At 39.7% G+C, this 13,572-nt stretch overlaps 1 protein-coding gene across 1 annotated transcript; it reads right to left on the reverse strand.

Annotated features, from left to right (window-relative positions):
* LOC128623125 (bestrophin-3-like) lies at positions 1-12,771 on the reverse strand. Its single transcript, XM_053650013.1, has 9 exons — positions 11,739-12,771; positions 11,260-11,354; positions 7,945-8,178; positions 5,968-6,122; positions 5,115-5,192; positions 4,623-4,775; positions 2,336-2,416; positions 1,931-2,082; positions 1-1,402 (listed from the first exon to the last, which is right to left on the reverse strand). The coding sequence occupies exons 1-9, from the start codon at positions 11,888-11,890 to the stop codon at positions 640-642; spliced, it is 1,863 nt and encodes a 620-aa protein (XP_053505988.1). The 5' UTR covers positions 11,891-12,771; the 3' UTR covers positions 1-639.
* Between the last annotated feature and the right edge of the window lie 801 nt (positions 12,772-13,572).

Genomic DNA, 13,572 nt, shown 5'->3' on the forward strand with positions numbered 1-13,572 from the left:
GTGAAAATATATTAATATAGTCTGATTTATCTAGTATTTCCTATTATAACGATAAACCAAATTCTAAGATTATTAAACCTATTTCTACACATTTAGTAATTTCAAGCTTGAAACAGCTTCATCCTATTGGCTCATTGATCATTTTTGCTAATTTTAAACAATTAGCAAATAGAATAAGAACATTTCATGCTAGAAACAGAAAATCTCGAAATAGTCTTAATCGCCTGTTTGTTTAGAAATAACCTACAAAAGAGAATTATTAGTTAAATTAGCCTGTATTCAAGATATATTTACTATGATGATTTTTTTTATTATATAAACTTTAAAAGCAGAACATCCGGACATGACTGGAAAGCTCATTTCAGTGCATTTGATTTTTGCCAAAAATGCATTTAACCCTTCAATATTAAAGTTATCAACAAATAATATATATAAATCATGTCAGTCTTTTTAATGTTGTTTAATCCTCTCTCACACACATATTCTCTTCACACTTTGCAGGTCAAGACTTCTGTAAAGATAACTGACTTCTGTATATCATCTAAAAGTGTCTGACTCCAAGGACATCGAAAATTGGATCAGAGTTACGACCAGTGCTGGGGTCACCTGAGTTTAGATCAAACATTCCAGGTTGAATTCTCAAAGAGCAGCTTTCGGCCATCTTGGTTCTTTCTCTTGGCTGCTTGAGTCTACAGTTTCAGATGTTTGTTGTGGATGTGTGGAATCAAACTGTAGAGTTTGATCTGTAGAGTGATCTTTCCTGCTCAGGACGTCTTTGGGGCTCGGAAAGCTGTTTGTGGAGCTCACCGAGTTCTGTCTCGACAGCTGAAATGACAGTTGATTCCTTTTCATCTTACTAGCTGGAGAAAAGCGGCCAAACCTCCTGTATTCTGTGTTTGTAATGCCTTCTGCTCTGTTCACTTCTTCTCCAAGATGCTGGTCACAATGTTCCTGGACCTCAGCTGACTTTAATGAAGACTCCTCAGATAGTGTACGTTCTGTGTGCTCCTGTACAACACTGCCACTGTCACTGAAGTCTCCTAGATGGGGTTCACTAATCACTACTGAAGGTATATTGTTGGGACAAAGGGTGTTTATCGAGGTTTCAGGAGAAGGTGAGGTGCTGTTCACCTCATTGACAGTGGAAAGAGGGTAAAAGTGTGTGTTAAAATGTTGCTTGGAGTTAGTCTGCATGTTTTCCTCCACTCTGGCGTGAAAATGGTGGTCTGGATTAAACCGTAAGAAGCTGGAGATGTCACTGCTGTGGCGTTTGAAAGCTGGCCGCATGTGCAGATCCATGGGCTCCTGGACGCTCAGCAAGCGACGCATGCGGCCCAGAACTGTGGCCTGCACCCGTGGGTTGTTGGTATTGTTGTCCTCGCTCTGTAATATTTCAGAGAGACTGCAAAAAAAATCCTGTTTATGATATGATATAACAAAATTCTGACAGACACTTTGTCTACTTGACAGTTCATGCAGCAACACTATATGACCAAACATTTGGGACTCCCAACCACACCTATAGGTGCTTGCTGAACATACTAGTCCAGAATTTGGCCCCCTTTGCTGTTATTATAACCTCCATTCTTCTGGGAAGGCTTTCCACTAGATTTTGGAGTGTGACTGTGGGGATTTGTGATCATTCAGCTACAACAGTATTAGTGAGGTCAGGCACTGATGTTGGGTGAGGAGGTCTGGGGTGCAGTCGATGTTCCAGTTCATCCCAAATGTGTTCAGTGGGGTTGAGGTCAGGGCTCTGTGCAGGACACTCACTTTTTTCCACTCCAACCTTAACAAATGTTTTAGGAGCTCGCTTTTTACACAGGGACATTGTGATGCTGGAACAGGTTTGGGCCTGGAACAGGTTCAGGTGTCCACATACTTTTGGCCATATAGTGTATCTGTGGGTGTTTGGGAGATTCCTGCTCACCTCATATCAGTAGTGGAGCCCAAGAATGATGGGATGCAGTAGTCCGCGGCAGCACGGGTATACGGTGGCCGTACATCACTGTCATTCCAATAAATATCTTTAGTCATGTGGGGAATGTTCATATGCATCTCATCCACTGCCATCAGTGACACCTACCAGCATTACAACTATTGTCATTACCTTACATTTTCAAAACAAGAACAGTTTTTATACCTTTTATACGTTTGTATAAATTTCAGCTGAACCAAAGCTTAGGATCTGGCATGTCAGTAGCTGAATAGTACCTTGAAGTCAAGTCCTTGTAACATAACCTAATGCTTACACTCGTAAGACAATACCACCGTGGCATATCAGTATAATGTATATCAGTAAATTAACGCACTACCATGCATCCATGTGACAAACCTGGAGGTTCCTATCAATGCACCAGTTGACCTCGAAATCATCATCATCCTCCCCAAATGGGTTTATGAGCTGTTCTGCTACCTGATATGTAAAATAAAAAAATAAAAAGATACACACTTTCATTAGTGCACTGTACTGTTTTTATGTGCCAGGCTTACATAATTGTTTTTTTTTAAGCTCACTGAACAAAACATAGCAGCACCTTATTGTACAACATCAATAGACTGTGCACCTGGACGAATATAATTTAAAATCTGATTGTAATTTGCTGGTCAGACATCGAAGTTGTGGTTTGTGCTTCATCGCCAAACAAAACATTTTCACTCCCATGTTCCAGGATGATGACTTTTATAGTGAAAAGGGCCAAAGTTGGCCTACAGATCCCAATTCCATAGAAAACTTTATTTGGAATTATTTAATAGCAGGTGAAACACCACAAACTCCAGCAGAAATTGGAAACACACTCAATGGGAAAGTGGGCAAAATCTAACAAGATCTCAAGAAACTGGTGAAATTCTTACCTGACAGTATCGGTGGTGTTATTAAGGGTAGGGAAGGCTTAACTAAGTATTAGGAGTAATGAAGAAATGACATACCCGACTAATTTCTGTCCAGAGAGCTTCCATAAACCACTTTTAGGCAGATATATTTATTGAGTGTATTATTAGATTATTTTATATGTGAGTCTGTCCAGTATGTCTGGATGGATGATGTTCGAGCTCTGTTTACTGTCTCCTCATTTTCAGTAATTGAAGCAGCATGTGGAGGAAATAGATGGGTATGTTTTCACAGGTAATGCTCCTTCAATCAACACAAAATCTAATTCTGGTTACAAAGCAATATGCCTGTGAATGTTTTCAGTCCTTGAGGTCATGCTTGGGGTGGTAAGTGCCTACACTGCAACAAATCCAGAGATCTTATTATAATAAGATTTTGCAAGATCTTATTATATATTATATACATCTTAATATATAATAAGATCTTGCAAGATCTTGTTATATATTATCTTATTATATATTATTAATATATAATAAGATCTTATTATTCTACTGGCAGATAATTTGGCTTCTTTCTAGAAATTAATGCTTAAAATTATCAAGACTAATTAGACTTTCGTTTTCATTTCATTTAGCTCATTTCATACTTGCAATGAGGAACACAGGACATTTCAGCACACAACTCATAACGGCAAGAATAATATGCTAAGAAGAAAGAAAAAACAGACAGAGTAGTCTGCAGCACCATCTATCGCCTACATACAACATTGTCTTTGGCTTGTTTACCCCAGTGGTTTCATACCAGTTTACACCTCTGTATGTCATACACTGCAAAAAATGACATCTTAGCAAGTGAAAATATCTTGAATATTTAATATTTAGCATTTAGTAGAACTGAAGAAGCCTCTTAGATGATTGGTGAAGCATATTCATGACACCAACACTTCCTACTTCAGTCTTTCGGATGAGATGTTAAACCCAGGTCCTGACTCTCTGGGGTCATTAAAAATCCCAGGACACTTTCTCATAAAAAGAGTAGGGGTATAACCCCGGTGTCCTGGTGAAATTCCCCCATTGGCCCTTTTCTATCATAGCCCCTTTATAATCTCCATCCCTGAATTGGCTACATCACTCTCTCCTCTCTACCAATAGTAGAGATGGTGGTGTGTGGTGGGTGTTCTGGCGCACTATGGCTGCCATCGCATCATCCAGGTGGATGCTACCCACTGGTGGTGTTTGAGGAGAACCCCCTGAACACACACACACACACACACACACACACACACACATACAATGTAAAGTGGCATGACTGTCTAGAAAAGCACTATATAAATCTAAGGAATTATTATTATTATTATTATTATTATTATTATTATTATTATTATATGAGACAATTACTTCTATAATGCAAGGACACGCCTAAATACTATACTGCTAAGATAGCAACTGCTTGTCCGATTAAATTTTCCCACATTAACATTCATCATCTTATTGAACAGCATCTACTGGTTGTGCATCTTTATGAATGTAATTAAAACCAGATCATCTGTTATTAGTCAGACTTTTTTGTACTTCATGTCCAACGTTCCAGGATGACAAGTATAGTATGCAAATGTCTGTGTGACTATATGAAATTGTACAATAAGGTGCTGGTATTGGTGGATGCTATTATTTTTTTTTCCTTTGGGGAGTTCATTTTTTGGTTTCATTTGGCATAATTGGTACTGTGATTTTATCTGTTCCAAAATGTATTTTTTAAAAATTCTAGAAATGTGGTGTGTCTGCCAGACCTTAAGCCATCCAGAATAGAAGATGAACTGCAGCAATGTGAAGATGGGCACGTAAAGGTCAAGGTCGTGTCCTGGATAACCCTGAGCAGGGTCAAGAAATTGTCGGCCGATAATGCAGGCTGAGAAGAATGTGTAGACGGCCAACGTTACAACCTAATAAGAGAGAAAAGAAGAATCCACAGTTTGTCATTACTCTTACTGTCCATGACTTCATTATGCTTCTGTCTGGAACAATTCAGCAAATTAAGTAAATGTATGGATGTTTACTATGCAATTAGCAATGCTTCTCTGTCCTCAGGAAAGGGTAAAGTCTCATGTGGCCACCAGGACAAATGATACAGTCAGTCTGGTTTGATCCAGCTCGGCTTCACAGAGTGTTGAAAGTTTATTGCTTCACAAGGACAGAGTGTGTTGTCTCTGGCTGGCTGAGCTATACAGAGTATTTACAACAGATGGAAAAGTCAGGAATTGGTTATGTGGAAAAACCCTCACCTGTGTGTAAACCAAGGGGATCCCAACCCAGTCGTATCCAAACAAAGTAGAGCACCAGGTCCTGAATTTGTTCATCTCCTGAAGGAACACACAAACAGAAAAGTCCTGGTGGCTACTCATATTGCAGGCTAATGTCAAAGTCTAACGCTGATTTTAACCCCACAAGCAGTCTGTTAGTCATCTTCTATCTTTAGATCCCTGTTCAGCTAAGGCTCCACAAATTCCACAAAAGTTTCCGCTTCGCAGTAACCTGACTACATTTGTGACTGAGCTCATTCTTAGAGATTAGCCTGTAGAGGAAACCCAGGCTTATGGTTTAGCCATGCACACAGTTATGACAAATATCCTGGTATCATTCTAGCTTTCCAGACTGGTCATGCTCTGGGAATGTATCCAACATTTTGACTTACACAACCTGTTAGGGTGACAAATCTACTCTTTGCACTGATGCAATATGATTATTACAATGCCAGTGGGTCAGTCCTGCAATCTAAATCCAAACTTTTTGCATAAACTACTTTGTTTATTAATTTCCCTATTGCCCAATTACCTTAGAAGATGTCAAAGTCGAGGTTTTAAGAATGACCTGATGTAAAACCGCTACACATAATGCAGCAGTATCATGTTAAAATTCTTCCCCGATGACCAGACTGGACAGATGCATATCTGATGACTCGTGACTCTGTTTGTAGTGTCTCAAGGGCACTTGTTTGTCTTAAGTCAGGGATGGAAGACATACAGGTTTTTCCTGATACTAAAACAGAACCTGATATCGCACCAGCACCATGATCAGAGTTAGACTTTAAGACTTTATTAGACTTTAAGACATTAAAGAAAGGTAGCGCAGGCTTACAGTAAGAATGATCTGAAGATCCATGCTGTCTTGTATTCGACCTTCTTTCCTTGCCTTGGAGGCCAGATTGGTGAACCACACCACAGGGATCCAGTATTTGAGGTGCGGTGATTTGAGGTTCTCAAAGATCTTCCTCTCCTCTATTGTCATGAAGCCTGAGAAAAGTATCAGACAGAGACTAAGCCAAAAGCCCTGACCTCCTAATCAACCACATCAGCAGTAGTGATCAAGTGGATGTGGTTTTATTATTTGCTCCGCAGCACTTAGTATCATTTGATTGGATGCCAGAGCAGTTTTAAATATTCAGTTCTGTTTTATTTTAACTACACAGTGCTTTCTTTTTTTCCCTTTCCCCAAAATATTGTTACAAAAAGACCCCAAATGTACAATCTGAGGGCCACATTGGCAAAGCAAACAAAGTAGATATCAAGGAGCCTTGATAGCAGCCAAGAATCAGAAGAGGATTATTTAATTCAAATATTTGAATGAATATTGAATACTTGTGATGAATTGTTAATTAAATAAATATTAATCAAAAGTACTTCTGGTCATAAAAATATAGAAAGAGAAGCTGTAAAAAACAGTTATAGAAATCATGATCAACAAGTTGTTGTGATACAGATGCCATTAACTGATTAAATGCTTTGTTCCACAATAATCAATTATTTTTTAACACTCACCTGCCACTTTATTAGGAACTCCTGTACATCTGCACATTTATGCAGTTATCCAATCAGCCATTTCACAATGCATAGAATCATGCAGATACAGATCAAGAGCTTCAGTTAATGTTCACGTCAGAATGGGAAAAAAAGTGATCTCAGTGACTTTGGTGATAGCATGGTTGTTGATATTGGACGGTTTCATTTGGGCATTTCAAAAACTGTTGATCTCCTGGGAATTTCATACACAACAATCTATAGAGTTTATACAGAATTGTGCAAAAAAAACAAAACAAGAAACATCCAATGAGCAGCAGTTCTGTGGGTAGAAATGCCTTGTTGATGAGAGAGATCATCGGAGAACGGCCAGACTGGTTAGAGCTGCCAGGAAAGCTACGGTAACTCAAATAATCACCCTTTACAACCATGGTAAGCAGAAAAGCATCTCATAACACATAAAACACTGAAATTTGAATTGGATGGGCTACAACAGCAGAAGACCACATCGGTTTCCACACCTGTCTGCCAAGAACAGAGATCTGAGTCTAAAGTGGGCACAGACACACCAAAACTGGACAGCTGAAGAATCTTCTCTTGCCCACTTTCTTTGAAATTGATTATTTGGCTGATTAGATAATTGCCTGAATGAGCAGGTGCGCAGGTGTTTCTGGATGGTTAGCGTATTCATGAACGATATGTTCATTGTATCACACCTGTAAACAGTCGTTCCCTCACCAGAAAACTCCTAAAAATTCTAAACAAACATCTCCTCACAGAAAGCTTGACCATGTCAGCGATTCTGATTTACAACTACTATTACATCTGTTCATGTGGAGACTTCACCATACAAGTCCCTTTGTAAATTGTTCACACAGAAATGATAACAAGTGCATTAATATATACCTATGATTAGCTTTATAGCCAACACTACTATCAGAGCTGTGCTGCAAAAGAAAATGAATCAAAATCAGTCAGAATGAAGAATTCAACAGTGCTGTGATATAACTGTGATTATCAGTTTAACTTTCATTGTGCAGCTCATAATAAGAATAATAATAAATAATGAAATAATCGATTATGGAAAAGCCTGTGCATTTCCATCAGGAAAAAACCCCCACATCTGTTAAAATGTAATCCAGTAAAAATGCACAATAGTCCAAAAGTCCAATAAGTTGCACTTGACGAGCTGTAGCTATGCTGCTATGTTGTTTCATGGAAGGTACCGGACTTTTGCTCTTGCCCCTGCCCCAGTTGCTCCTCGTTCTACAAAGCATTGGTAATATGATAAAGCTGTAAAAGGTGTGTTTTTGCTTACCTGCATCCACCACGTGGTCAATGGTAGGGAAACGCTTGTACACGGCAGTGCTCACTGAGCGGAAGATAAGCAGTGAGGTGAGGTTGACGTAGCGCATTAGTGTGCGCCTCAACAGCCGTCCCTGTTCGTCCTGACCCTGAACATAGCTCGAGATGAGGAACATGAGCCGGTCAGGCCACGGCAGGTTCTGAAACTGATTCCACCAACGGTTCACCACCAGCGTTACGTAGAAACCTGCAGAAAAGAAATGCTCATGATCTCTGAGTGATGCTATACGTTATATGTTTACTCATATCAAGGCTGATTATGAAATACTGTGCTGGTGATACAATATCATGCTAAAGGAACTATAGGTAGGTAAAGGAACTTTATTGTGATCAAGCCTACAACTTAAATAATGATAAAAAAAAAAGCTGTAGAATTCTCTAATTCTGATTGGTCAGAAAGTGTTGATGAATTTTCTGTAACAGCAGCTCTGACATGGACAACAAATTTTAAAAGTGTGGTGCTATTTAACAAAGAAAATGTATACTCAGCACAAAAAAAAAGAAACATACCTTTTTAAGGAGACTATATTTTAAAGATCATTTTATAAAATCCAAATAAGCTTCACAGATCTTTATTGGAAAGGGTTTAAATGGTTTTCATGCTTGTTCAATGAACCATAAACAGTTCTTAAGACACTAATAGTTTACAGGCGGGAGGCAATTAAGGTCACAGTTACAATAACTTAGGACACTAAAGAGACTTTCTACTGACTCTGAAAAACACCAAAAGAAAGATGTCTAGGGTTCCTGCTCACCTGTGTGAACATGCTATAGACCTGCTGCAGGGAGGTATGAGGACTGCAGATGTGTCCAGAGCAATAAACTGCAATGTCTGTAATGTAAGACGCCTGAGACAGTGCTACAGGGAGACAGGAAGGACAGCTGATCGTCCCTGCAGTGGGAAATTACATGTAACCGTGTGTCCCTCCAGGCGTGATCGAGAACTTGCAAATGCCTTGGTGGAAGAGTGGAGGAACATCTCACACTCTTAACACATCTTAACTGACAAATCTGGTGCAGTCCATGAGGATGAGCTGTACTGTAGTACTTAAAGCAGCTGGTGGCCACCAGATACTGACTGTTACTTTTAATATTGGACCCCCCACCACCCCCTTTGTTCAGGGACTCATTATTACATTTCTGCTCATCAAACGTCTGTGAAACCTGTTCAGTTTATGTCTCAGTTGTTGACTCTTTTTATGTTAATACAAATATTTACACATGTTAAGAAATTTGCTGTAAATAAAAGTTGAATGTGAGGAGGACGTTTCTTTTTTTGCTGTGTATATAATCATTTAAATGATGATGCATTTTTTGTAAGGAGATGTTTATTTAACAATTGTGGAAGGAGTCTCTAGAGACCTTATGCACCTTCACCTTCCGTTTGAGGATGCCCCACAGATCCTCAATAGGGTTTAGGTCTGGAGACATGCTTGGCCAGTCCATCACCTTCACCCTCAGCTTCTTTAGCAAGGCAGTGGTCATTTTGGAGGTGTGTTTGGGGTCGTTATCATGCTGGAATACTGCCCTGTGGCCCAGTCTCCGAAGGGAGGGGATCATGCTCTGCTTCAGTATGTCACAGTACATGTTGGCATTCATGGTTCCCTCAATGAACTGTAGCTCCCCAGTGCCGGCAGCACTCATGCAGCCCCAGACCATGACACTCCCACCACCATGCTTGACTGTAGGCAAGACACACTTGTCTTTGTACTCCTCACCTGGTTGCCGCCACACACGCTTGACACCATCTGAACAAATAAGTTTATCTTGGTCTCATCAGACCACAGGACATGGTTCCAGTAATCCATGTCCTTAGTCTGCTTGTCTTCAGCAAACTGTTTGCGGGCTTTCTTGTGCATCATCTTTAGAAGAGGCTTCCTTCTGGGATGACAGCCATGCAGACCAATTTGATGCAGTGTGTGGCGTATGGTCTGAGCACTGACAGGCTGACCCCCCACCCCTTCACCCTCTGCAGCAATGCTGGCAGGACTCATACGTCTATTTCCCGAAGACAACCTCTGGATATGACGCTGAGCACGTGCACTCAACTTCTTTGGTCGACCATGGCGAGGCCTGTTCTGAGTGGAACCTGTCCTGTTAAACCGCTGTATGGTCTTGGCCACCGTGCTGCAGCTCAGTGTCAGGGTCTTGGCAATCTTCTTATAGCCTAGGCCATCTTTATGTAGAGCAACAATTCTTTTTTCAGATCCTCAGAGAGTTCTTTGTCATGAGGTGCCATGTTGAACTTCCAGTGACCAGTATGAGGGAGTGTGAGAGCGATGACACCAAATTTAACACACCTGCTCCCCATTCACACCTGAGACCTTGTAACACTAACACGTCACATGACACCGGGGAGGGAAAATGGCTAATTGGGCCCAATTTAGACATTTTCACTTAGGGGTGTTCTCACTTTTGTTGCCAGCGGTTTAGACATTAATGGCTGTGTGTTGAGTTATTTTGAGGGGACAGCACATTTACACTGTTACACAAGCTGTACACTCACTACTTTACATTGTAGCAAAGTGTCATTTCTTCAGTGTTGTCACATGAAAAGATATAATCAAATATTTACAAAAATGTGAGGGGTGTACTCACTTTTGTGAGATACTGTAGCTGCAATAATGTAAGTGACAAAAGGAACTAACTTTTTATGCAGGTGTTCAACAACAATAAACATAACTATAAATGTTGAATTAAAACCTGTTACTTCAATTAGTTCTCAGCAGAAATGCAATTAGTCTGTTTACTAATTCTCAGGCAATGAACAGTGAATATAATCAGTCAGTGATCAAAATAACATTCAGTAAATAATCATATTCAACATGCACCCAAAAGCAGTCAACAGACCAAATGCACCAACTAGGGGTGTGATGAAAAGCGTGATGGTACACTGTCATGAGGAGAGTAATTATTATATATATATAGGGATGCCAGTGATATGCTAAAAAAAGGGTTGTCTACTTCTTATAGAGAAAATATATCACGTACAAATAAAAGACAACCATTTAACATTGATAAACTGCTGAAATCTGTAAACAATGTTCTTACTTTTATGCATGCATGGTTACATGCCATGTCTGGTCGTTCCACACACTCTCAGCATCATTTTTCATAAGAATATGAGTTACTAATCAGGTTTAGTAAAACTGTACAGACATATCTGTTCTGTTTATCTAATTGCTCCAAAGCTTCATGAAATTCATTCAGCATGTCTAGACAGCACAAGCAGAGATTACAGCTTGGGAGTAAAAGAGTAAAAACTTACCAAGCACAAATGTGACAGGGATCTGTTCAGCATATCGATCACAGTATATGGACAATTTTTCAAAGAAACGCTTCTGAGGATCTGTAAGCACCCATCTAAAGGTGAGAGAGATGTACTATTAAGATTAATGATGTTACATCTAATCATTTTTTTACAATAGACATGCATATGTATGCATGTATCTGGGGGTCATTCATTCATTCATTCATTAGCTGGGAGAGCAAAATAATAATTAATTGTTAGACATTTAGCTATTGAAGTATTTCCATGTTAAAAAAAAAAAAGATATTTCCTGTAAATACTGTTACTTACAACAATTAAACAAATTCCAGCATTAAAGCTGTTGAAAGTAATGACATGTAAAAGAGCCTAATGTTTAAGAACAATGACAATGGAGGAAAAAGATTGAAAATATTAAACACACTGTTAAAATGATGTTTTATGGTCTTGGAGGAGATCAGGTAGATGCAGTATATTACCTGTAGATGAAGCTAAAGATGGAGTAAAGAAGAACAAAAACGAGAAATTCACGGTAGAGCAGTTTGTAAATGCTGCCTCTCCACCTCAGTAACAGTCGGTGGAAACCGAAGAAGGTGGCATTGGCCACTTTACTCGAGTAAGTAACTGTCATCTTTAATCAAATCCTAAGGTTTTCTGTGGTTACCTCGTTTAACTACCTGTGAAATCTATATTCAACCACTGGCTAGTGTCTGCCTGAGCGTTTTTACCCCCACATGCTTTGTGAATAGTGGAAGGGCTTCTGACCCTATATGTTTGTGAGGAACAGACAGACAGATAAACAGGCAGAGAGAGAGAGAGAGAGAGAGAGAGAGAGAGAGAGAGAGAGAGACAGAGACAGAGAGAGAGAGGGGCAGAGAGAGAGAGGGGCAGAGAGAGAGAGAGACAGAGAGACAGAGAGAGAGAGAGAGAGAGAGAGAGAGAGAGAGAGAGAGAGCTATATTTATCCTCTATAGTATTACTGTGTACTGAGTGATTCAGGCGTCTGATTTCCTACAGGAGCGATCAGTTGTGCAGTAACACACAGGGGAGAGTGGGGTCAGTTGTAACACGTGTCTCTCTGTCTATTTCTCATTACAAAACATTGCTATTTCACGTTATTATCAGATCATATATAGCCTAATATTAAATCAAACAACAGCAGCTTGTAATTATAGATTTCAGTGTAACAATAACAAAATAAAGTTTAAATGCTATCACAATTGAATTATGCTATAAAGCCTATAGTATAGGCCAGGGGTTCCCAAACTTTTCCAGGGCAAGGCCCCCCAAATGGCATTAACATTTGACCGAGGTCCCCCTTTTGCAAGATGTCTTTAAAACACATTAAAATAAAGACTTCTAAAGATATCCCCCTTTTTTATTAATAATTACATCTTACATCTTTACATTACATTACATTAAGAATTGATTGTGTGTGTGTGTTTGTCTGAGAGTGAGAAAGAGAAAACATACTAGTGGGAGGGAGGCGACAAAATTGCTGAGGCCCCCGGGCGCCCACTGGTGGCCCCACTTGAAAACCACTGGTGTAGGCCACTCTCTAGTGAATTTTAAGATCAACCCCATAATGTACAATTGAGATTTGATAACATACAGTCGCCTGGAAAGTCTGCCAGCAGACTTGTTTTAAGCAGTTTTAGGCGTGCCTTTGTTTACCCATGTTTGAGTTAATATCATTAACCAGGGTTGACAGGTTTCCATGCCTACTATAAAACACACAGAAAAGACCTGAAGCTAGTCCCAAAAAAATGGGACATGGAAAATGGCAGAGCATGCGAGCAGGAGCGGAGCAGGGAGCGCCTTTCTTAAGATTACGCTCCGCTGGCTCAGACGGCTCAGCATGGCTTGCTCAAACCAGAATATACTTTATGATATGCTGGTTTGAAAAACTGTGAAATAAACACTAACAGTTAATAAAAGGCACAGCCTGTAACAGAATGTCATCCACAAATATCATAATTATTATCTCTACTACTGTTATTGAGGCATTTATTCAAGCAATTTATTGCAAACAGAAACACGTATACTACAGAGAGATTTCATGTCGGAGCGGGATTTGAGCAAACATTGTTTTTTTTGACCGTGAGCGGTACATGAGAGGAGCATTCGCTTGGGCCCTGAGCGATTGAGCGGAGAGCACACACATAGAGTGGAATATTCGCTTCACTCACATGCTCTGGAAAATGGAGACAATTTATTCTTTTTCTCAGTGTTTCTCAGCATGTGAAATACTTGTGTCCTTCATAATTAGAATGTGCGGTCATTACCCCATAGTCCCCATTTCCCTCTCCCAGT

The sequence above is a fragment of the Ictalurus furcatus genome, chromosome 19 (assembly GCF_023375685.1).
Source record: "Ictalurus furcatus strain D&B chromosome 19, Billie_1.0, whole genome shotgun sequence".
Taxonomy (NCBI): Eukaryota; Metazoa; Chordata; class Actinopteri; order Siluriformes; family Ictaluridae; genus Ictalurus; species Ictalurus furcatus.

Bases quoted from the DNA above. Each gene is read 5' to 3' on its own strand.
- LOC128623125 (XM_053650013.1), bottom strand. From the start codon at position 11,890: ATGACAGTTACTTACTCGAGTAAAGTGGCCAATGCCACCTTCTTCGGT. The intron at 8,179-11,259 runs GTAAGTTTTTAC...TCTTTTCTGCAG, and splicing joins CCCTGTCACATTTGTGCTTG to GTTTCTACGTAACGCTGGTG. The intron at 4,776-5,114 runs GTGAGGGTTTTT...CTCTCTTATTAG, and splicing joins TCCCCTTGGTTTACACACAG to GTTGTAACGTTGGCCGTCTA.